Source organism: Ambystoma mexicanum, chromosome 4p (assembly GCF_040938575.1).
Source record: "Ambystoma mexicanum isolate Mex_15411 chromosome 4p, UKY_AmexF1_1, whole genome shotgun sequence".
NCBI lineage: Eukaryota > Metazoa > Chordata > Amphibia > Caudata > Ambystomatidae > Ambystoma > Ambystoma mexicanum.
This window is the reverse complement of record NC_090927.1, coordinates 106,508,330-106,531,942: the sequence shown is the minus strand read 5'-3', so window position 1 is coordinate 106,531,942 and position 23,613 is coordinate 106,508,330. Positions and strand designations below refer to the sequence as shown.

General features: G+C 48.3%; 1 protein-coding gene across 3 annotated transcripts in view; it reads right to left on the bottom strand.

Annotated features, from left to right (window-relative positions):
- The window catches only part of GTF3C2 (general transcription factor IIIC subunit 2), a 1,345,710-nt gene that overhangs the window by 924,055 nt on the left and 398,042 nt on the right, over positions 1-23,613 (bottom strand). For all 3 annotated transcript variants that reach the window (XM_069605483.1, XM_069605484.1, XM_069605482.1), the window contains one exon: positions 19,026-19,253. In XM_069605483.1, the coding sequence (XP_069461584.1) occupies positions 19,026-19,253 (228 nt within the window). The remainder of the gene's footprint in view (positions 1-19,025; positions 19,254-23,613) is intronic.

The window sequence follows — 23,613 nt, the reverse complement described above, 5'->3', positions numbered from 1 at the left end:
TGAATGATGAAATCAGCATGTAGATCTTTACGAAATAGCGACAAAACCTCCTACAGTGCTCATCATTCAAATACAGTCATTGATTAAATGTTATCACCGATGCGAGCATGACACTGGCTGGAAGAATCTAAAATCACATCAACAGGAGAGTATATCTCCAACAGTGATCAAAATTCCTTGTCAATAGATATAAAAGGGAATATGGAAAACAACCAAAAATCTCTAGAGACAGCAGAGCGTTAAACCATTATCGGCAGAGTCAGAATAAGAAAAAGCGATATAAGCATAGATAAAAGACTGTCACTAGCAAACTTAGAGCTGCGATCCTGGACCATGAAGGGCACCTGAAATTATCTACGATCTTCTTCCACTCAAAACTAGAAAGGGAAAGAACTTTAAAGAATTACATTGCAACACCAAGAAAAACAATTATTAGTTTGATCTAGTGTATCAAAATGAAGACAAGAGCTTCAGCCGGAGATTCAAAGATAGCTGATCCGGGAGACCTACAAAGAATAGATTAATAGGACAAACTGCAATCATTGAGAAATACTGAGTGTGGAAAAAGCAAAAAAGGCAAGACTTTCTGGGGCATATGTTGTCCAAGGAATGGGGACTGGAAGGCGATACACAGAAGTTAAGTTATATGAACATGAATAGATGACATTCCTTAGGGGTATTTACAATGAGGTACATTTTCAACATAAGGAGCATGGCAAACATTGAGTAGAACATTTAAAAAAGGCAATGTGTCAAATGTGTAAGGGAAAAGTATTTGTCCGTACACAACACGAACACAGCAGAAACGTTCATGGATATTGAAGAATGGTGGACACCTGTGTTGGCTAGAGGTTTCTTTTCATTTGCAATAGAAGGCACCTTTCCCGAGCTCCTGGCATCAGAGCACATTGGTCACCATTTATAGAAAAGGGCAAACAAATGAGCCCTCAATTCTAGTTTAAATCAACAGATTTGAAAAAAAACATCTTCAGAATTACTCAAAGCTCACTGAAAAGCTCACCGACTGCGGTGATAAAATGGAGGTTTTATCCAACACAGAACTTTTGTGCTGTTGTGTAAACATTAGATCACATTTTTGTGTTCTTGACATGATCGAAAAATTTACCAAAAGTGAATAAGTACTTGGCTTAACTGGATTTCAGCTCTACATTTCATTTTACCAAGCATGACAAGCTATGAAACAAACGGGAGATATTAGGCTTCAACGAAGATGACTTTGGTATTATAAACCTCTTTCACTCGAAGTGCCAGGTGTAAATTCAGCTCAATCATCAGGACAAACTTAGCCCCTTTTTCCTTCCTCCTAGGGAGCAAAACATGGCTGGCCTTTAAGCTCCAATTCTATTTTCTTTATACGTGTGTGACATGTATGTGGACGTCTTGGAGGCTTAAAAGTCCTGCTGCTCATTTACACATAGGGTAATTAATGCAAAAAATAAAATGCACTGCAGAATGTGTTTGTATCATGAAGCAAGACAGACAACAGATTCACTTTTCTTAACAAAAGGACTGTATTTTATATGTCAGGATGGAGTAAGGCCTAACTTGACTATACTAAGTGGGATTTCCCTACCTAAAGAAACTAAGAACAGCCTGTGCCAGTACGTTCAACTTAAAAGTCTGTATGTCCAAAACCTATACTTGCCTTTACAACTAAAGATCGACAATGTGTAGGCATGTCAGCCCTAAAAGAAACCATGTTCAAAAATAAAGTTCTGAGCTTCTTTCAGCTCAATCTCATTTCCACTTCACCTTCCCAAAGTTCAAATAGTTCCACAAAAAGGCTTGAGGTTCCCTTCCCCAAGTGCAACACAGTTCCAGGATATCTCGGGGTTCTCTTCCACAAGTTCAACACAGTTCCAGAAAATCTTGGAGTTACCTTATCCAAGTTCAACACAATTAAAGGCCATCTATGGGTTCCCTTTTGTAAGGGAGGCATGGTATCATGTGTATACAGCATGGTATCACAAGTATACCACATGTTATCACAAGTATACCACTTAAACAAGAGTTACAAGTTTCAAAACCTTTTTTTTTTTTTAAATACTTGTTTTTGGTTTATTTAAACCTTTACAAAAACATTTCATCAGAAGAAAATACAAATTTAAAAGAACATTGGATATGAACTAAACATAATCCAAAAAAGCGCATAAGTAAAAACACTTAGACATAGAAAGTCTTATAACAAAACATCAGGAATTTTTCTAAAACAGAAAGCAAACAAAACCAGCCTAAGTCAGAAATGAACACTCCCGAGAACAAATCTTTACATGACAGTGAATGTTACTATAGAAGGAATATCGGTATAACATAGAATTGAAGCGACCGGAACGAAATCCAGTTTTGACCTCTTCGTTATGTGATAAAATCAGTATAGTAGCTTCAAAAACAAAAATATAAAAAAGGTGGCTTCAATCTCTAGATATAGTGTTCCAAAACAAATACGTTAGGATAGGTCCCAAAAAAATTTCAGAAAAGCAGTAACCCTTATCCTTAATGCGGTACAATAACCAGGTCTCATTTGATACCACAATAATTCTCCATTTAAACAGTATAAATGCGCAACTAATTGTTGAAAATATAATATACGTTGATGAGGCAAAGCTGGGCAGATCAGTAGAATATGCTGCAGAGTTTCCTCAGTTCCCTCGTTTTTACAGAATCTGCACCAGCCACATGTGCCAGTCGTCAGATTCCAATTTTTGAGAATATAATTAGTCTTCAAAACATTTAACCTGAATCTCAAACACATTACATAGGTTTCGACAAGGGTATTTCTCCAGATAAACCTCAATAGCCGGGGGAAATTTCCAAAATGAATATATCTGATTGGAAGTTTTCGACTGCAATACTGTTCTCATAGTCCGTTGCCAATCATCATTTTTCAAAATCATTTTTACTTTCAGGGAATTAGACAAGAGCATTTCAGTTGAAACACCTAAATTGGTAAGAAACTCTTCTATGTTAGCCTTCAGTAGATTTCAAAAGGTATTCGTATGATCCATTCCTGGTACTGCATAAAGGACCTCCGATGGATTTGTTAGACATTTTTTCCATAGCAGTATTTTTTTCCACATAATAATAGATTTCAAAGAATGAAGGCCTACCTCGTATCTAATAACCTCAATCGGTACACATTTAGGTATAAAAAAATAAGATTCCTTTCCATATTAAGCTTTCTAATGATTTTAGGAAGTCAGTATTTTCCAGGTCATAAAACTCCATACCATACATGAGCCTGGGAATTCCTTTCATGATATAGAAAGTTCTCAATGGCACCATTGTATATTTGCAGGATTTGACCTCCAATTTACGCATTTGTCGTAGGGCCATCTCTGCCTTTGTTCTCAATTGGTTTTTTGTTATAGTTATACAACCAGATCTTATAAAGTAGTATCCCAAGTATTTAAATGCATTCTGGCATTTAATACATTTGCCCTCACAGTGCCATGTAAATCCAAGTCAATTTTTTTTGGGTTTGCCCAGGCATACAATGGTTGTCTTAGATGCATTAATTTTCAAATGTAGTTCTGACACACATATAACAAATGCATGTATCATTCTTTGTAAGCCTACTTTAGTACAATCCATCAACAGGAAATCATCAGCGTATGCCAGCCATTCAAACGATTTATTACTGAGTCTGGGCACAACCAACCCTTTGTTCCTTAATGCTTTATTGGCTCTACAAACATATAAGTTAAACAAGGTTTAAACAAGCTAGCATGCAGCCTTGTCGAAGTCCATTGGGGATATTAATCTCTGATGTAAGTCGTCCTTCAGAATTTAGCCCGACTTTTAGCTTTGTCTCGGAGTACAGTTCTATGATTATATCTAAAAGGTGTTTGGGCATGTTCAAATCTCTCAATAAGGACCATAATGTTGGACGATCGACTAAATCAAAAGCTTTACCAAGGTCAATAGACGCAACAAAGACTGGAATCCCATTATTCATTAGCACCTTTGATTGAAGACTTTTCAGTATTAACTCCCCCAGTCAGTGCCCATGTTTTTATTTTTAAACCAATTTGTTTGGAATCCAGTATATTATTGCATCTAATCCATTCAAGCATTTCTTCCAACACAATTGAAGCAAAAATCTTTGACTCAGGATCTGAGATAGCTTTTGGTCTATAGCTTTTCGGGGAAAATCTAGAGCCCTTTTTGTAGACCGGAAGTACAAGCGCTAATCTCCATGACTCAGGTATAGTTTTGGAGAGTAGTATATCACTATATAGAATATATAGGATTTTAGCCCACAATTCAATGTCAGTTTTTAAGATAAATTATTGGGTCCAGGGGCAGCAGAATTTTTTTGATTTTCCAATTAGACTGGATATATTTGAAATAGAAATATTTAAATGCCATTCACCATCTTTATTGTCGTCACCCATAGAGCTACCCATATTGCAGCTATACATTTTTGTAAAGTGTTCTTGCCACCTTCTTTCACTGATTTCAGTGAATAACAATTCTTTTTGGGATAATTCAACATTGTTAATAATTTGCCAAATGTTGGATATATCATTACCTTTTATTTAGTTCTTGGGGTTTGGAAATACTCCTACATTGCCCTATAGCCATGATGGGAGTAGTCTCTACCATCAAATAATAAGAAAACACAGTCCTAGTCAGTCTTTGTCAAATCAAAATGGCCTATACTAACAAAAAAGGGCTTGAATTTCCTGCGCAAGGAGCGGATCCGGACTCTTCAAAGAGAGGTTCCCTGGTGGATTGTCGTGAGGCCTCTGCCGAAAGGGAAGACAGTAGCCATGGGTTATGATCTACAGAACCCACACATCTGAAGTAATGGCTTGCCACTCTACAAGATGCTGCGCCAGCCTTCCCCCAACCGGCAAACCATGGGACATGGCCTCATGACTGAGTGGTAGCGGCTGCGGCGTTACCTGAGGGCAAAGAGGCAACTGCCCGAGCGGCCTTGGCACCACGGGTACCCTGTCGTCCACCTCTGGTACCCCTGCGTTGGCCTGCGACTGCTAGCTCCATTCGCTTTACTGAAGGACGAGTAATAGCGAAAGGAACCACCCCTCCATTGCTGTCCCCTAGGACGAAAAGGCGGAGGTTAGCGAACTGCAGCGCCCAACGACTTCGCTGCAGCTTTGGAGGTCTGCAACCTCTCATGGCTCTCGTCAAAAAGGGCATGTTGAGGATCCGGGACTGCACATCAGGAGCAAACCCCAACTTCCCCAACCATGCAAACCTGCTTATCACGGTGCTCGCCGCCATGGACCTGCTGACGCATTCAGCCATGTCCAAATCCGACTGAACGGACTCACACATGGCATCCTTACCACCCTGGACCATAGCAAGGAAACCATCCCGTTCGTCCCCTTCGGGAATATGTTCAGCCGCTAACGCAACACAGTTCCACAAAGTGTGTGTGAAACGAGACAAGGCACATATGGAGTTGGCCGCCTGAAGCACCATACCCCCTGAAGAAAACACTTTCTTCGCCCAGCCATCAAAACGTTTGTCGTCTCTATCAGGAGGGATGGTAGGGTACGACGCCTGCTTTGCCGGGGCCGTGGCCGCCTGCACCACCAAACTCTCCGGAGTGGGGTGCCTGGTCAAGTAGCAGGGGTCGCTACTGGCTGGACGGTATTTTCACGACAAGGACCTGCCCACTGCCGGGAGACTCTCCGGAGCAGTCCAAGCCGCCGCCACCCTTCTCTGTAGAGCCATATGAAACGGCAGTACCGGGTCAATTGAGGGACCAACATCAAGGATGTCCGTGAGATCATCCTGCACAAAATCCCCTGGGGGAGCAGACCATCCAAAGTACTCGGAGACCCTAGCGATAAGGCGCCGGTACGAGGAATCGGCATGAGAGCCAGGCTCAGGCCTATAAAACTCCACCTCCGGAGAGGTGTCCAGTCCACTGGCATCATGCAGTGACTGCCTTAAATCGTCAAATTGGCTATGGCCCGAAACCATCTCATCTGGAACCGGACTAGGAACCAGGCCATCAGAATCCTCATCCACCTCCGAAATATATTCCAGGTGGTGAAAAGAAGGCACCTGAGAGTGCTTGCTCTTAACCAGAGCCTTTCTAGTAAGTCTTGACATGGAGTTTTAGCTTCCCTTTTCCCTTCTTTCTCTCACCTTTGTTCTAGTCTTTTTCTACCTAGGCGCGGGGGCGTGACTGAGAATCCGGATGGTCGCTGCTGAACATGGAGGCGCCCTGTAAAGGTGAGTAGAATGCGGCGCTGCAGCGATCGATGCGATGTGCTTTTAAAAATAAATGTCTTCCTTTTCAGGATTGTCGGCGAAATGTCTCTGGGATGCAGATTTAGCAGGTGAGGCCTTTTCCTTCTTCTGTTCTCTTGTTCCCTTCCTTTGCAGGTGATTCAGGATGCTGGCAGGTGTGGCAGAAGTCAAGATGCAGGAGCAGACACAGTGAGCGTCCAGCTGCTAGATGCAGAACAACGCGAAGCACGTTTGGCTGATCGGGTGTGGTTTAAATAGCCTTGGAAGAAGTTCCTAGAATGTGTCCTTCCTCCAATCAGGTATGTATCCTTCCCTGACCACGCCCGGGTGGTAAATGAGTCCCACAGGTAAAGTAGTTCCTTTCAGGCCTCAAGGAGGCCGGGGTTCTGCAGCATGGTCTGCATCAGGTAAGTGCACCCAAACACTTTCATAATGAGCCTGGCGCCATAGGCGCCAGGACGCTGTCCAAAGGGCCCCTATAAGGGGTTGCTGGGACCTTCCCCGGGGACTTGATGCCCACTTTCGGGGACGCAGGGCCTGAGCCGGCTCCCCGGGAGCGGGCATCGTGACAGCAACTGTGCGCTTTGTAAAGGGCCAGGTTACTTAACAAGTAGATAACATCTTTCAAATGAAACCAGAACGCAAGTTAGTCTACTAAGCAATAGATTTGAAGAGGTGAAACAGGAGTGGCAAAGCTTGGCACATCCGAGAGGACATTTTGGAACAAAGTCATTTGCCATTGAGTTTTCCAACTACTCCCTTCTCCTTTCATTGCACATACCGATGGGTCATGAAAAAGCACCAAGTAGATATGCAGTGAAAACAGCATTGTCCATCTCTAAATCGCCAATTGATGGGGCACAGCGATAATATGTCAATGCATCGAAGAAAGCAAAGATGTTAAAGAATGTGGACATGTAACAAAGAAATCAGGGGCTTTAGACCTCATTCTTGTAAGAGAAGTTCCAAAGTTAAACAAAAATCAAAGAATCAAAGTCATTATGATGAAACTTAAACACAAACAGGCAATAGCTAGAGAAAGACTGAAAGAACATTTGGTACCACCAACTACAACCTTACCTGGAGCGACAGGGTCAGTGAACTGACCCTGTGACCGGAGGGGGCAGGAGATGGGGACCCTATCAACCTGGGGAAGAAGGCCTACTAAGTTGTTAGCCAATGCCAGTCCTGCCCCAGAGGTGGGGTGAGGGAATTGGGAAGGCCCTAGTTCGTCCCCTCAACATGTGCCCTGTTTAAATGAACACCTTACAATCACCCTATACCTGCCTACAACATGCTGGGCACTGTTTTCTATCTTCCCTTTCAGGATTAAAGTTCCTTGCAGGGGAGGATGGCGCATATAACCTACCAGCTAGAGAGTAGGCGGCGAACAACAAGACGGCAGAATGTTTCTTAGAGCAGACAGGGAAGCAGAACACTAATCCATCACAAACCAAACTGGCTGTAGCAGGCCGCCATTGCAAAACACTGGTAGACCAGCATTCTTAATGGGGACAGGGCTTATGAGAAACTTTGATTTCCATCTCTCACCTGGCCCCTGAGAAGAGTAAAACTAAGATTGGCCTGGGGAACCAACTGAGGCTGAGAGCCAGTGTAAGGGGCAGAAAAGGTTACAAGCAAGTAGAAAGACAGGGTTGTTCGGGTGAGGTCACGGGAGAAGATGGCCTAAAACAAGGCAGAGTAAAGATGGCGGAGCAGAACGTGGAAAAGAATTGCAGAGCATTTGCAACATGATGTCTTGCACGGTGAGAAAGTGGTACTCTGGTGTGAATGTGTGTACAAGTAAAGTGCGTGAGTCAGACTAAGTGAGAGAGTAGGGTAGTGATGCTGATTGAGAAAGATGATTGAGTGAAAGGAGGGTGACATTGGAAGGCGGAGTGGAGTGTAGAGTCGAGAGGAGAGGGGAGGAGAGAGTAGTGGGAGTGCAGAATAGAAAATATGGGTGGAGAGTAGTAAGGATAGCGAGAGTGGAGAGTAGAGAATAGAGGTAGGGGTGAGTAGTGGGAGTGAGAAGTAGTTGGAGGGACGTTGAGCGGAGTCCCTCGTCTCCTGGCTTCAATGAAGTCACTACATGACTGATTGAATGAATGCTGGTGAGGTTCTATGATTTGTGCATGATTTTATCCCTTAACGTGTTTCTTTCCAAGCAGTAAGGACTGCTACCAACTTGTTTTGATTAAAGTTAACTTGACCCTATTATCTGCATCCTGTCAAGCAGTAAGGACTGCTTTTTTGGCTAGTTGCCTCTTGAGTGGACTGCCAAGCAGTAAGGACTGCTACTTAGATAAAATCTTGGCAAATTGCTTTCTTGACAGCCGGGATCTTTATCTACCGGCAGGGTTTCATTCATTGCCACTGCAACTGAACGCGTATTGAGGCATCAGCAGTAGGTTACTTGTGCAGCGCAGAGCTGCTTTGTGGTTACAGTAGTCTTCCTGAACTACACTTCCCAGCAAAACCAGGCCTCATAACGACGTCGGCGGCCCATTAGCGCCGTTGCGTTTGAAGAGGCAGATTGTCGCCGTTTTGTGAACGGTGTGTGCCGTTTGCTGTGTCTCCCCATTCAGAAGACAAAAGGTATTACTTACGCATCGCTGAGATCAAGGCCAAGCGTAACACTCTCGATGCAAGTATACCTCACGTGTCCACTAATCCTACCGTGCCTGTCCACGTCAGCACTCCTCGCTTAGCTCACACCCCGTGCGATCTACCAGGGCAGTGACAATTTAGCCACTGCCACCCTTGCATCCCTTGCTGGGGTTACACAGTAATTTGAAGCCGCAGCACAAAATATGTACGGCACCGTCTCCTGGCTTGAATCCAGCACTGGGCAGCTGCGTCAGCCCATAGACCCTTGGCGAGGGGCCCCTCATCCAGGACACCCCCTGTGCTTTTCCTAGTTAAACACTCAGTCTCTCATGCAACACAGCTGAAATCTAGCTTACTGACACCTCCACTGACCTCCTCGCCCTCACTGAATCTTGGCCTAGTGAATCTACACCCTCTGAGGCCACCTTAGCCATTCCATCGAATGTTCACATCCTACGCGCACACCGTACTGATCAAAGAGGTGGAGGGGTAGCTATCCTAATCAATAAGTAGCTAATATTCAATGAGGTTCAACACGACTCTCTTGAGGACTGTGAAAGTCTTGTAATAAAAATAAAAATCAACAAGAACATCTCTTTAACCATCATGGTCATATACAGTCCTCCCAAAACAACGCCTCTCTTTGAGGAACAGTTTCTCAGTCTCCTTAACCAGATTACCAAAGCAAACACTCCCACCATTGTACTGGGTGACCTCAACCTCTGGGCTAATGATCCCATTAATAATCTCACCTCCTTGCAGCATTAAGCACCATGAGCTTTACACAAGTGACAACCCCCACTCACATAGGCGGAAATACCCTCAACTGGATCTTGACGCATTGTCTATCCAAATCCAATATCTCTATGATCCCTCTACCATGGTAAAATCACTTCATAGTGTCCACATTAGTTCACCCTCCTGCTACTCCCTGGAGAGTGAAGGCCGTCCCCAGATTTCACGAAAACGCTAGAAATCTGAAAAATGTGACCACTCAAATTTTCTGCAGCACAGATGTCCAGGTTAGGACCTATTGAGGGCTTTGACAATGCCACTGACTTTGCCGTGCACCTCACGACGGCTCTGAACGAAGCCATGAATGCCCTTGCAACTATTAAAACCAAAATTATCAAAAGCCAGAGGTAATCAAAAACTCCTGGTTTAATGATTCAGTCATCAATCTTTGACGTCTTAGGGTGGTCGCGGAAAGGGAATGGTGGTAGTTTCCATCTCCCCTTGCGCTGCTCTTCTATAAGAAATCTGTAAAGAGTCTGAAGATAGCCATTATGGAAGCAAAGACCACAAACTTCAATAACAGAATCACACAGGCCAAATCCAGTTGTTTATCCTGAAAGAATTGGAGGGCAAAGTGACCACGAATCCTGCTCCTAATAAGGAACAAGTTACTTACCTGTAACTGTTGTTCTCCGGCATGGGTCTGGCATGGATTCACATGCACATGATTATTCCCCGTCGTCAGGCTGGGAATCCTCGGTAAAGAAAAATCAGTATCAGTTTCGTTTCTGATCTGTCTTTCTTAGTAGTACCCAATCACTTGTCTCTGGGTCATACTGCGCCCAGCCAATGACTGCCCTCTCCCTAAGCCCCGGGCAGCCATCCTAAGATTTGGTAGCACGTAAAGTGGCAGTATGACCAAGTGAAGAGCCGCAGAGGGGTAGAAGGGAGGGTTCGCATGTGAATCCATGCCAGACCCATGCCGGAGAACAACAGTTACAGGTAAGTAACTTGTTCCTTCTCCAGCATGGGGTCTGGCATGGATTCACATGCTCATGAATATAAGAATACATAGCAGTACACACATGCACAACCACGGGAGGTGGCAAGGCTCAACATTAAGCATTACATAAGCTCAACATTAAGCAACTGTTACCTCCTCATCAAGCCCACCTTCAGGCGAACAGGATTCGCAGCACTGCTTGGCCGACTCTGGACTCCTCCCTGGAATCCCGGTCGACGCAGTAGAATTTTGTGAAGGTGTGCGTCGACGTCCACGCAGCAGCCCTGCAGATGTCCAGCAGGGGCACACCAGACAAGAACGCCGTAGTAGCAGGGATCGCTCTGGTCGAATGGGCTCTCAGACGGCGGGGCAACAGTCGGTTTGCCAACCGATGACAGTGCATGATGCAGCCGGAGAGCCATCTGGAAATGGAAGCCTTTGAAAGGACCTTCCCTTGATTCACAGGTCCAAAGTTAACAAAAAGCTGTGATGGCTTCCGAAAACTCTTCGTGTGGTCCACGTAGAACTTGAGCGATCTAGCTCCACCCAGCGAGTGCAAAGTCCTCTCGGCCGGCGACAAAGGCGACGGGAAGAAAACTGGAAACACCAAGGGCTCGTTGAGGTGGAAGTCCGTCGGCACCTTGGGTATGAATGATGGGTGCGTCCTCAGCACCACCCTCGTCTCGTGGAAAGTCAGGTATGGAGGCTTGCAGGATAGGGCCTGGATCTCCCCACTCGTGCGGAGGTGATGGCCACAAGTAACGCTGTTTTCCACGACAGAAATTTCAACGGTGCCGAATACAGAGGCTCGAGTGGCGGCCCCATGAGCCTGGTCAGCACCACGTTGAGCTCCCACGTCGGGGCCGGAGCCTTCACCGGCGGGAACGATCGGGAAAAGTCCCTTCATAAACTCCTTCACCAGGCGAAGAGACTATAGGGATGACCGTCCCGTAGTTCTGGTGTAACTGGAAATCGCTGCAAGATGGATCTTGATGGAAGCGTGAGCTAGGCCCGCCTTGGCCAACGACAGCAGGTACGGCAGCACTTGAGGGGCAGTAATTCGCAGAGGGTTAATCTTCTGTGCACGGCACCAGACAGAGAACCTCTTCCACTTGTGTCCGTAGCACTTCAGAGTTGAGGACGCCCTGGCCTTTGCAAGCACCTCCTTGCAGTCCGCCAGGATATCGTACCCTCCAAACTCTTGTGCTGCAGGAGCCCGGCCTGCAAGTTCAGCGACTCCGGATCGTAATGGAGGATGGCGCCTCCTTCTCTGGAGAGAAGATCTGCGTCCGTCGACAGTCTGACGGGGGGAGGGGGGCACGCTGACAAGTCCAGAAGGTCCGGGAACCAGCTCTGTCTCGGCCACGCCGGTGTGACGAGGATCATCCTGCACAGGGTCGTCATGAGTTGGTTGATGAGTCGGAGCAGCAACGGCAACGGAGGGGACGCATACAGGAACAGGCCATCCCAGGGGAACGAGAAAGCATCGCCCATGCTCCTCTGCTGGGGAAACCTGCTGGCAAACCTCTGGCACTTGGAGTTTGTCGCCGTCGCAAACAGGTCAATCTGGGGTTTGCCCCATTGTTGGAAAAGCCAATCCACTTGATCCTGATGCAGTTCCCACTCGTGGCACGAGCGCAGCTCCCTGCTGAGTGAGTCGGCAATGACGTTCTTTATTCCTGCTAGATGGAAGGGCACCAGAAACATCCCCTGGGCGACGGCCCAGTGCCACAGATCCTGGGCCTCCTTGGACAGGGTTAGGGATCTGGTGCCTCCCTGCTTCCGGATGTAGAACATCGTGATGGTGTTGTCGGTGAAGACCCTCACCACCTTGCCCTTGAGGGACGGGAGAAAAAACCTGAGGGCCCAGAACACTGCTTGCAGCTCCAGGATGTTGATTTGGAGTGACCTCTCCTCCGGGAGCCAAAGGCCTCTCGCGTGCAGATCTCCGATGTGCGCTCCCCATCCCTCCAGGGAGGCGTCCGTCGTCACCGGCTCCTGATGTACCGGGGTCTGCAAGTCCTTGCCCGCCGCGAGATGCGTGCAGGGGCCCCACCATCGGATCGTTGAGCGGGATCCTGTCTTCGAAGCTGCCCGTCGCTTGTATCCAACGGGCGTCGAGGAACTCTTGTAGAGGACGCATCCGTAGCCTGCACAGGCGCACCAGGTAGATGCATGAGGACATCATTCCGAGCAGGGACTTGATGGATCTCACCCTGGCCACGTCCGCGGCCAGCAGGCGCTGCACCTTGCCCAAGATGGCCTTTGTCCTTTCCTCTGACGGCGAGGCCAATCGTGCCACTGTATCGAGCTTGGCTCCCAGAAACAGTGCGACCTGCGAGGGGACCAGGTGGGATTTCGAGTAGTTGATGGAGAATCCCAGGTCCGTGAGAAGTTGGACGGTCTCCGCTGTGTGTTCGACGGCAAGTTCTCTTGTCCTTGCATAGATGAGCCAATCGTCCAGGTAGGGGTAGACGTGGATCCCCCGTAGGCGCAGCCGCGCCGCCACTGGTGCGAGGCACTTGGTAAACACCCTGGGTGCCGACTTCAGCCCAAACGGCAGGGACTTGAATTGGTAGTGCCGCCCCTGGACTACGAATCTGAGAAACTTTCGGTGTCCTTTTAGAATGGGGATGTGTAAGTAAGCATCCTCCAAGTCCAGCGACGATAGTAAGTCGCCCTCCCCCAGCTGTCCCAGCACGTGCTGGAGGGTGACCATCCTGAACTTTTGCGCCTTGATGTACTTGTTTAACCACCGCAGGTCCAGGATGGGGCACCAACCGCCTGTCTTCTTTTTGACGAGGAAGTACCTTGAGTATACTCCAGAGCCCCGGAGCCTCGGAGCCTCTTGGGGACGAGCTTGATGGCACTTTTCTTGAGCATCGTCCTTACTTCAAACAGCAGTTGAGGGACATGATTTTCCTTCCTGGCCACGGGAGGAATGCGGGGGAACTTCTTTAGAAATTCGGGAGTGTGCTCGTGGGCCAGGGCATCCAGCACCCAAAGGTCGGTGGAGATGGACTCCCACACGCTGACAAACTTCGCCAGCCGGCCTCCCACTGAGGTGCTCAGGTGTGGGCCTGATGCTACGGCCGGTTCGGTCCGGCTTGGAGGCGGCCCGCCAACTTGGCGACAAGATCCTCCTGACTTGCCGCGTCCTCTGTAGTCCTCCTGCGACGAGGAACGGGCCGCCTGGCGGTATGTCGCCGCTGCCGGATCCCTTGGAGGCACCCTGTCTGCCTCCGGCATTCCGAAAGAGCGGATGTCGTTGCTGCAACACTCCCAAGGCCCGAGCCGGCTCCGTGTCGGTCTTGATGGCCTGAAGTGACATCCGCTGTTTTTCCAAACAGGTTGTTCCCGTCGAAGGGCATGTCCAAAACTCTGGTTTGCACGTCCTGGCGGAAATCAGTTGCCTTGAGCCATCCCCGCCGTCGAAGGCAAACTGTTGCCCAACTGGCGGAATACGGTGTCAGCGATATCCGTGGCCACTGTTATGGCGTGGTCCGACGCCACCTCACCTTACTGCAGGATCTCCAGGGCCTCTGACCTCTTGTCGTCCGGTAGGAAGTCCAGCAGGGGAGCGATCTTGTACCACAGCTCCCTGTCGTAGCGGGCCACAATCGCTAGGGCGTTGGCTGCCTTAATTGTCGTCGCCGCAGACGAGATCACTCTTACAATGGCGTCCATCTTCTTTCCCTTGCCATCAGGTAGGGAGGATGAACTTGAGGATGACGCCCCCTCCGCTTTCTTCTTGGCCGCCGCCGAAACGACTGAATCCGGGGTCGGCTGCGCCCTAAGGCACAAAGGGGTGGAATCGGGGACCCGGTACTTCTTCTCAAACCGATCCCTCTTGGCAGGCGTCGTGGACGGGTTCTTTAGGAGAGCAAGTCCCTCCACCCAGATGTCGTCAATCAATGGTACCACGAGGACCGTCTCCCTCTTGGCCTCGCGCAGCTGATAGAGGAAACCTTCCTTCTTTTGTTCCTCAGGGCAGAGCTGAAAAAGCTTGGATGCCCTGGCAATCATGGCGTGGAAGGAGCCAATTTCGTCGGGCGGGGAGGCCCGAGGGAGTGGTGATGGAAGGCCTGTCCCGTCTTCACCACCGTCGTCATCCGTCCCCGTCGTCGTCGTGGCCGTCTCCATTCCCGTGTCATCCCCCGGGACAGGGGAAGGAGATGAAGGCTGAGCCGGCAGCGAGGGCTGGAAAGGCGGGGGGTGGGTGAACACTCCTCCACTTGTTCGGAGGGCTTCCCGACGGGCCCGGCTCTGTTGGGTCATCCGTTGGGGTGAGGGGCAATCTCGTCCTTATATCCGTGCATAATGTTTGGATTGCCATCAAAATGGCCACCGAATTGTCCTGAGGCTCGGGCCCCGGCAGCGACGGGCGCCATGGTTGCTCCTCCTCCACGGGAGTCGCGTCGGCGCCGCCGTCGCTCTCTTCGTCCGCCTCCTCGGGGTTCCCCCTGTGGGAACAAACCTCCTCGAACCTCTTGTTGAGGCCCTGCACGACTTCAACCAGCCCCTCCTCAGAGGCTGTATCTGTGTCCGTGACGGCCACCGCCCCCCCCCCTCTTTTTCCACTGGGCTCTTCACGGGGGTCTTATCGATGGGCTGAAAGAGGATTCCCTGCGTGGCGGCAGGGAAACTCTGGGGCCGAGGCCGCCTCCACTGGGTTAGCCTCCACAGGCTTCGCCAGGCGCGCTGCGACTCCCTCAATAGAGGCCTTCTTCTGGTGAATCAAGGCCTTCACCACCTTGGGTGCGCTTGAGGCCTTCACCTTGGGGGAGGGGTCACCGCCTCGCTCCCCCTCGGCTGATCCCTTAGAGATCGACCGGGGCATCTTCAGAAGCTTAGCCGGGTTCTCGGATTTTCTCTTTCCCAAGCCAGAGCGTTGGCTCGTGGTTGATGGCGTCAGTGAAAGTGCGCCCCGCTTGGCAGCCGAAGAGCCCGACCCTTTGGCGCTCCCGGTGCCTGCGGACTCGCAGTGCTTTGCCTTTTGTTGGGCCCCTGTCGCCGGGGTGCCCTCAGAGGACTTATAAGACCGCTCAGACTTTTCACCTGCTGGGCCCTTCTCCAGCCAGCTGGCGAGGCGGATCCAACGATCCCTCATAGTCCGTTCCGACAAGTTCTTGCAAAACGCACAGTCCTCCACGTGAGTTTTGTCTTCGTGAAGGCAGTAGAGACATCTCGAATGCTCATCCTCCTTGAAAACATTCTCTAATCCGCATCCAGGGCAGTTCCTGAACAGCTTGGATCCGGGTGTCGAGCTCCCCTTGTCCTGGGTCATGTCCACAGGGTAGGCCTCAGATCTTCTGGAATCTTCCAAGAAGCGCAACTCGAGGAAAACTTCGCCCTTTAGGGGCATAGAAAATTCCGAAACAGGTGCCCATTGATCGGAAGTAGAAACCGGGGAGCTTGAGGCTCGATTGACTGAAAAAAGAGAGAAAACTCCTTGAAAAAACCAAAACGAAGTAAAAGCTCGAGAGCTATAGCACAAGGACTCCCAACACTTGAAGGTGCAGTAAAAATCTGAGGATGGCTGCCAGGGGCAGAGCTTAGGGAGAGGGCAGTCATTGGCTGGGAGCAGTATGACCCAGAGAGGTTACTACTAAGAAAGACAGATCAGAAACGAAACCGATACTGATTTTTTCTTTACTGAGGATTCCCAGCCTGACGACGGGGAATAATCATGAGCATGTGAATCCATGCCAGACCCTATGCTGGAGAAAGATGCTGCATGGTGCCAAATAATTCATGATGGATTTTCTTCTAAAATCACAAGGCACAAACAAGACATTAAGGATCACTCAAAGAACATCACTCCCACTATGTCTCCTGTCCTCCACCGACCAGCGCTACCTCCCAGCCTATGCCCCATTTAGAGTTCAACGTCAGCCAATGCTCTGAAGCAGAAATAAAAAAGGTTATTGCAGAGTTGAAGCCCACCACATGCTTAGGCGATAGTTGCCCCTCCAGCATCTTTATAGCATGCTTAGGTATCCTAGCCCCATGGGTATCAAGATTAGTGAACCTTTCCTTTGCTGAGGGCCATGTCCTTCTTCCCTTGAAGGAGGCCTGGATCACGCCTTTGTTAACAAAGAGCAATCTCGATCCTCTCTCTAAGAACTATCACCTTATAAAAAATGTGGCCTTACTCCTGAAGATCTTCGATCGTGTGGCATATCTTCAATTTCAGGGATACATCGTAAACAACAATATCCTAGGCCCACGACAATCTGGCTTCTGAGCCAGACACGGCACAGAGACAGCGATTCTAGACCTCAAGTCCAACCTAACCAGTATCGTGGGTAAGGGCCACCCAGCACTGTTGATGCATTTGGATCCCTCTGCTGCCTTCGACCTGGCCGACAATTCGCTGTTGGTGGCCACGGTGAGGGACCGGGCTACTTGTTCCAGCCTAGCAGCGTAGTAGGTTGCATCCTTTCTTGGGTCCCGGAATGCTAGAGTGGCAGTCAATGAAGCCAGTTCCTATTCGTCGGCTATCATCTGCAGGGTCCCTCAGGGCTCCTGCATCTTGCCCACTCTTTAACATTTATATCATGCCACTCCTGATGATCCTCAACGACCTGTGTGTCCAATATACCAACTATGCCGTCAATACCCAGTTCATCTTGGAGCTCTGGGGCTCGTACACACAGGACTCACTGGTCATTAACTCCATCTACGATGCCATCCAGGCCTGGATGTCTTCTAACGCCCTTGCGCAGAATACAGATAAAACAAAGCTTCAGATTGTGGCTTCAGGTCACAAGCTAAACAATCTGGCCCCTAACCACCAATGTTTTACCATCGCCAATAGCAAAATCACTGTAGCTAAGAGTGTGAAGATGCTGGCCGTTGTGCTCGACACCGAGCTTACAATGAAATGCCAGGTTGCTCTACTCGGGCCTCTTGTAGCTATATTACCAAACTGCTTAATCACATTTGCCCGTTTATCTCCCTCAGTAATAGATCCTTGCTGACCTTGGCCATCATTAACTCTTGCCGGGACATTGTAACAGTTTGATGCTCGCCACCTCCAAGGCTTGCATTATGGCCCTGCAAGTTATCTAGAATAGGGAAATACGTGCGATTCATGGCCTTACCACCCGCAATCACATCTCCACTGTGAGAAGGAATCTTCACTGGCTGCCGGTCAAACAGCACATCGCCGACAAGTTGCTTACCATCACTCTTAAATGCAGGAACCCCAAGGCATCCTCATACCTCTCTGACCGTCTCAGGGCCTATCAGCCTTCCTGTGCCTTCTGGTTTCAGGATCAATCCCTAATCCTACAGCCCCAGTTCAAGTTGGCGAAATATGGGGGTACAAGCTTTGAGGTTATGGCCTCCGCAGCCTGGAATGCCCGCCAGCCAGATCTGAGAACGACCGAGGCCCTCCAAGTACTGAAAAAAAAGGCCAACACTTATCTCTTCAATCTTGCACCAGGCTAGTCTCCTTTCTTCCTTGATCTGACCCCCTGTTGACTGTCCTCCTGTCTATGTCTCTATGTTTTATATGTGTGCCCTGAGACCTGCGGGCATGTGGAGCGTTAGAAGGATTAATAATAAATAAGCAGAGTATAGGAATAGGTGTGTGGTGGTATTCCAGCAGAGAGAAAACGAAACAGAAGAGACTCGAGAGTCGGGAGGAACAGAAGGGGAGTAGAAGGAAGGGTAAGGCAGGAAAATTAATCAGGGTGAGGAATAGAAGGGCGTGAAAGGAAATCAGTTAAGTGAGACCAGGGCGATGGGACAGCACCAATTCCTGCGATCATATTTCTTTTGGGACCCCCGGTTAGGATCCATCTACAAGACACCAGAGGGAGAAAGATAAGGTGGTTGCCTTTATGCCCTCACCACAGCCAATCGTATTCTAGACAGTAGGAGTTTCCGGTCTCTGGTGCCCACCTTGGGATTTAGGGAAGCGAGGACTATGGTGGAAGGAGCCACAGGGGAGTTAGAGGGGGATTGCCCTTAGTTAGCCCCGATTCAAGTTCACAATACAAATCCTTGAATTTACTTTGTGGGGTGGTGTGTACTTGAGCCACCTGTGACACTGGCCATTCTGAACAACACAGAAGCTCTAATGGAAAGAGAATCGTGCTTTGTTAAAGATTAATTTTCATGAAATAGAGGACATAATGCCCATCAACGATAATGAATAGCATGGATGCATCTTTTACACTAATGAGATCAAAAACCACAATGGTAAAGTAAATGTAGACCACAAAAGCCACATTTTTTACGACTGGCCTTAAGGAAACTAAAACAATCACATTTGGTGAATTTATGAAAAGCTACACAATGGAGACTGCTGTTGACAGAGTGAAATAAATATTTCAACCAAGCTGTCCTTATTATATAAGCAAATAATTATAGGTAAAGAAGCAGTGCCAAGACGATGACAATAATATTAAACACTCACCAGATTTCATGTTGCAATGGGCCTAGATTCCAGATCTGTAGCAGTCCTGGGCCTTGGTGAATGCCGCTCAGCTTGTGTTTGTCATCCATTCCCATGTTACAGTATAGAGCAACATATTGGCAAGCTGCAGAACCATCTGGAGTGGGGCACCAATCTATAGACCACAGCGGGCCTCCAACAAAAAATGTCATATCCCATCGCTCTTCGTGTGGATGTAAGCAATGAAATCTGAAACAAAGAAAAAAGTATTGGTAACGGCAATAGTTTCGGTACTTGCTGTTCAGTGTGGATTAGTGTATATTGGCATCAGGTCTCCAGGGAAGAGCACAAATGTGCCAGGGAGGATGTTAGAAAGGATGCAGGTGAGAGAACGCGCACAAAAGAGATAGAGGAAGAGGAAAGGAGAGCGCGATATAAAGAGCGCTCATGTTGGCTTTCTAGAATCTGGCCTGGTGGACAGATTTTTTGTTGTTGAAATTAATGTTTTTTTTATTGATTTTTCACCAAGGCAAGGAGGAAAACATTGTCAAACATTCAATATTCGAGAGCATTGATTGCATAAAGTTCACTCTCCCTTGCCTGGGTCCCTCCCACCACCCGGCCAACCCACCCGTCACCCCCCACCCCTAAATACAACTGTGGGTCTTACAAGACAGAACAAGTCATAACATCTAAACTGTCCAGCAACAATCTGGTGCATAACTGTTACAGATAACTCTTCTTGCGGGCTGGGTACCATACTCAGGATCAGCACAGTCTTTTGCCTGAACTTCCGAATGCGTTCTGGAACCTCAGCCATTCCCCCTCCAGCCCAGAGCTCTCCCCGTGGATTGAGGCAGTGATCTTCTCCATAAGGTATACGTCCTTAGTTTTCGCTACCCATTCATCTAGACTTGGGAGGTGTACCCTTTTACAATATCTAGCCAGGAAGGCCCTGGCTGCAAGCAACAGGAACCCTGTGGGGCAGTATCCTCCAGCGATCACCTTCCTTCTCCAATCCAAATAGTATCAACATTGGGTCTAAGCTGTTACCCCAGCCCCTCCGCTTCCTTGATTCATCCGATGACTTCTGCCCAAAAGACCTGGACCTCCTGGCACCCCCAAACATGTGCCAGTAATCTGCACTCTCCCCATAGCTCTGCCAACACAGGGGGCTTACTGATGCAAACATTTTGGAGAACCGCAACGGGTTGTATTGCCATCTGTGAAATAATTTAACTCCATGTAATTTAAACTGGCAGGAGATTGAGGTCTTAAAGGTCCTCCTACACATCAGGGTCCACAAGCCATCGTCTAACTCCACCTCCAGATTTCTTTCCCACCTTTTGCGGAGCCCTTCAACTGCACCGCTCGTCATCCCCACCAATGCCCTGTAAAGTAACAAAATGAGTCCCTTAATTTCAATGTGTCTAGGATCATCTACATCAGAGTGAGGCCTCACTGTAGTGAGTCCTTCCATTTGTCCGCTATGAGAACCCCCTTAAGTCTCTGTGGCCGGGCGGAGGTGATGGTTCTCTAGGTAAACCCATTGTTTGTCTGCATGTACTCGGAGGTGTGGTACCATAGCCCTTAGCTAAGCAGCTTTGTTATATATCATTAAGTCTGAAAGTCCCACCCCCCCCTCGGTCTGTTGGCAGCACTAAGGTGTCATACAACACCCTTGGTTTCTGCCCCTGCCAGAAGAAGCGGAGCATCTGTCCCTTAGCCTCTTCCAACCGATCTTCTGGGACCCTTACTGGCAACATTTGAAACAAATATAGTATCCTCGGGAGGAAATTAATTTTAAGGGCATTCAACCGCCCCATAAATGGTATCTGCCCCATTCAGCCATTTCCCCATACATTTTGTTCAGCAGGGGTGGGGGGGTAGTTGGCCCCACTCAGGTCCCCCAGAGATCTGGCAATATTGATTCCCAGGTATCAAATGCTCTCCCCCCGAATCTCCCTCCCAGCCGTCTGACGGCTCCAACGTCTCTCAGTCCGTCTTTGGCAAACAGGAATAAAACAGACTTCTGGCGGTTCACTTTAAATCTGGAAAAGGACCCATATTCCTCAATCAGTGCCATAGCTGCAAGGACCGAGCTTGGGTTTCTCAGGTGCAGGAGGACATCTGCATAAAGCTCAAACTTAAACTCCTTGCCTCCCCACCACAATACCTGCCACCTGTGGCACCCCTCTCAGTCACTCAGCGAGAGACTCCCATGGACAGTGCGAATAGCAGTGGGGACAGTGGGCAGCCCTGCCTTGTGCCGCATTTCAGCTCAAAGGCCCTCGACAGCTTACCATTGACAGCCACCCTCACCTTGGGCGAAGGGTACATTGCCTGAATGCCCTTCAGAATCGACTACAAAACCCTTATTTCTTTATGACCCCATATAGGAGGTTCCACCTCACCCTATCAAATGCCTTTTTTGCATCCAGGGACAACAGAGTGGGGTTACCCTAACTCTCGGCCTGGTCCATCAGGTGTAGTGTCTTTCAGAGAGTGTCCGCCCAGCTTCCCCTTGATGAATCGGACCTGGTCTGACTGGAACAGGCCTGGCATATCTCACTCCATTCTAGATGCTAGTACCTTGGTGAAGACCTTTGCGGCCACATTTATGAGGGATGTGGCCGGTACGATTTACAGTTCCTTAGATCCCTCACGGCCTTTGGGATAACCGATATTAAGGCCCGTTTAAAGGAGGGGGTTGCCTCCCCGGGGTCAATATGTTATTGAAGAGTTTCACAATGTGGGGTGCGAGCGCATTCCCTACCTTCATCCCACTAATCGCCTTCAGCACCTCCTTCCGGGTAATGGGACCCTGTAGCTCCTCCGTCGCCCCCCTCTTCAGACATGGCAGCGGGACAACCCGTAGGTACTGCTCAAGTTAGACGTCCACCACCGTTTCATCATAAATATCCTCATAGAACTGAGCAAACTCCTGCAGTATGCCGGTCGTGCTACAGTGACGTCTACACTGTCCGTCCTCCATCGTTGCTTCTGGCTCGCTAGGGACCCACACCCTTCTCCTGCATAGGTGTCTTCGGTACATCCACTCTAATTGGGAATTCCTTTTCCTCCTGAGACATTCGGCTTGCCTCTTGCTTCTGGCCTCAGTCTCCTGCACGTTCACAACTCTGCAATCACAGCAATAAGGCTCATATGAGGAAAACTTAGCCTCCTGCACATCTTCTGCTGTGCAGCCTCTGTACTTCCGATTTTTGAAGAGCAGGACTCTCTTAAAACTTACAGGTGAAATCTGCCGTCTCCATATTCCGGCATCAGTCCCGTGCTGCCACTTCTTTGTGATTTGCCAGCCTAGTGCGTCTTCTCGACTTCTACTACTACAGCTTGCCTACCAGCTCTCGTTCCAGCTCCTTCTACTCCTCATTTCCTGAGGAGGCCTTTTGTGCCTCCATGTTTCATTATGTATATTTCATAACAAATCTCAGGTGTGGGCCTTTAAACTCAATTGCCTGACTACTAAAATAGCTACTAGGCTTAATTGCCAGCTTGCTACATCTGCAGGCGTCTTCAGCTTTCTTCCTCGTCCCAGTACCTCTGGGATTCTCGGACTTGTAGTCCCATTCAATAAAGTTAGTTCTTCTGACATTTCAGTTCTTTTAGATTCGGGTAGATTCAATTTCCCTGAACTCTTTAAGAGACAGACTGTTAGAATTAGTTGCTATATAGGAAGGTAATTTATTAAAAGACACGATTTTCAGATTCCTATAGATTGCACCCTTGGGAGTAAGGAGGGTGTTTGATATGGGATATCCAAAAGGATCTTTCCTTTTATAAAAACGGAACAAGCCTTACCAGACTTGTGTCCACATTTCTAGTTTTAATATAGAAGTCATGGACATTACAGCGACAATAAGCCATTACCTTTTGAGGTATATTGGGAAGAGTCTTATCACACGGAATCTCCTCACCGTCCTGGGCCCAGTCTCCTCCTATGTGATCCTCCCGCAGTACACCACCCACAAGGCTGGGATCAGGAAGAGTCAGCCTTCCCCAGAGACTTTAGGCAGGGTTTCAGTAAGGGATCCGTAGGATTATTCACAGGGTAGACTGGATCATGCCATAAAATAAGGAATCACCCTAGCCATTTGCGATTGACAATTCACTACTGGGCAAGTAAGGAAGTGTGTACTGTGAGGATGTAGAGAGTTGGCACTCAGGGGAGTGACATATAGTTTGCTACCTAGCAGCTTGAAATGTTTCAACATGCAAGGAGTGGTTCTTATTCTTAGACTACGGTTTTTCACTTTGGTGAAATGGTTTTGTGTATAGGATGTCCATATCCTGAAAAAAAGCCCAAGGAGTATGATGCAGAGTTTGAAAGTATGCACCATCCTAATCTCACACGGATTATACACTAAGATCTCAACTTTCTTGTGCCCTCGTCTTGTACTGTGAAAATGACATGAAGATCCATTGAAAACTCACCAAGACCAATCTGAAAGCCTCAGACATAAATATGGCATACATTACTCATCCTAACCTTAATCCTTATGCTTGTATCTGCTTAGATTCACATGCTATGCATAGGACGACATCTAGTGGTAGTCGAGTATTCCACGATTTATTTTCGAAAGTCAAA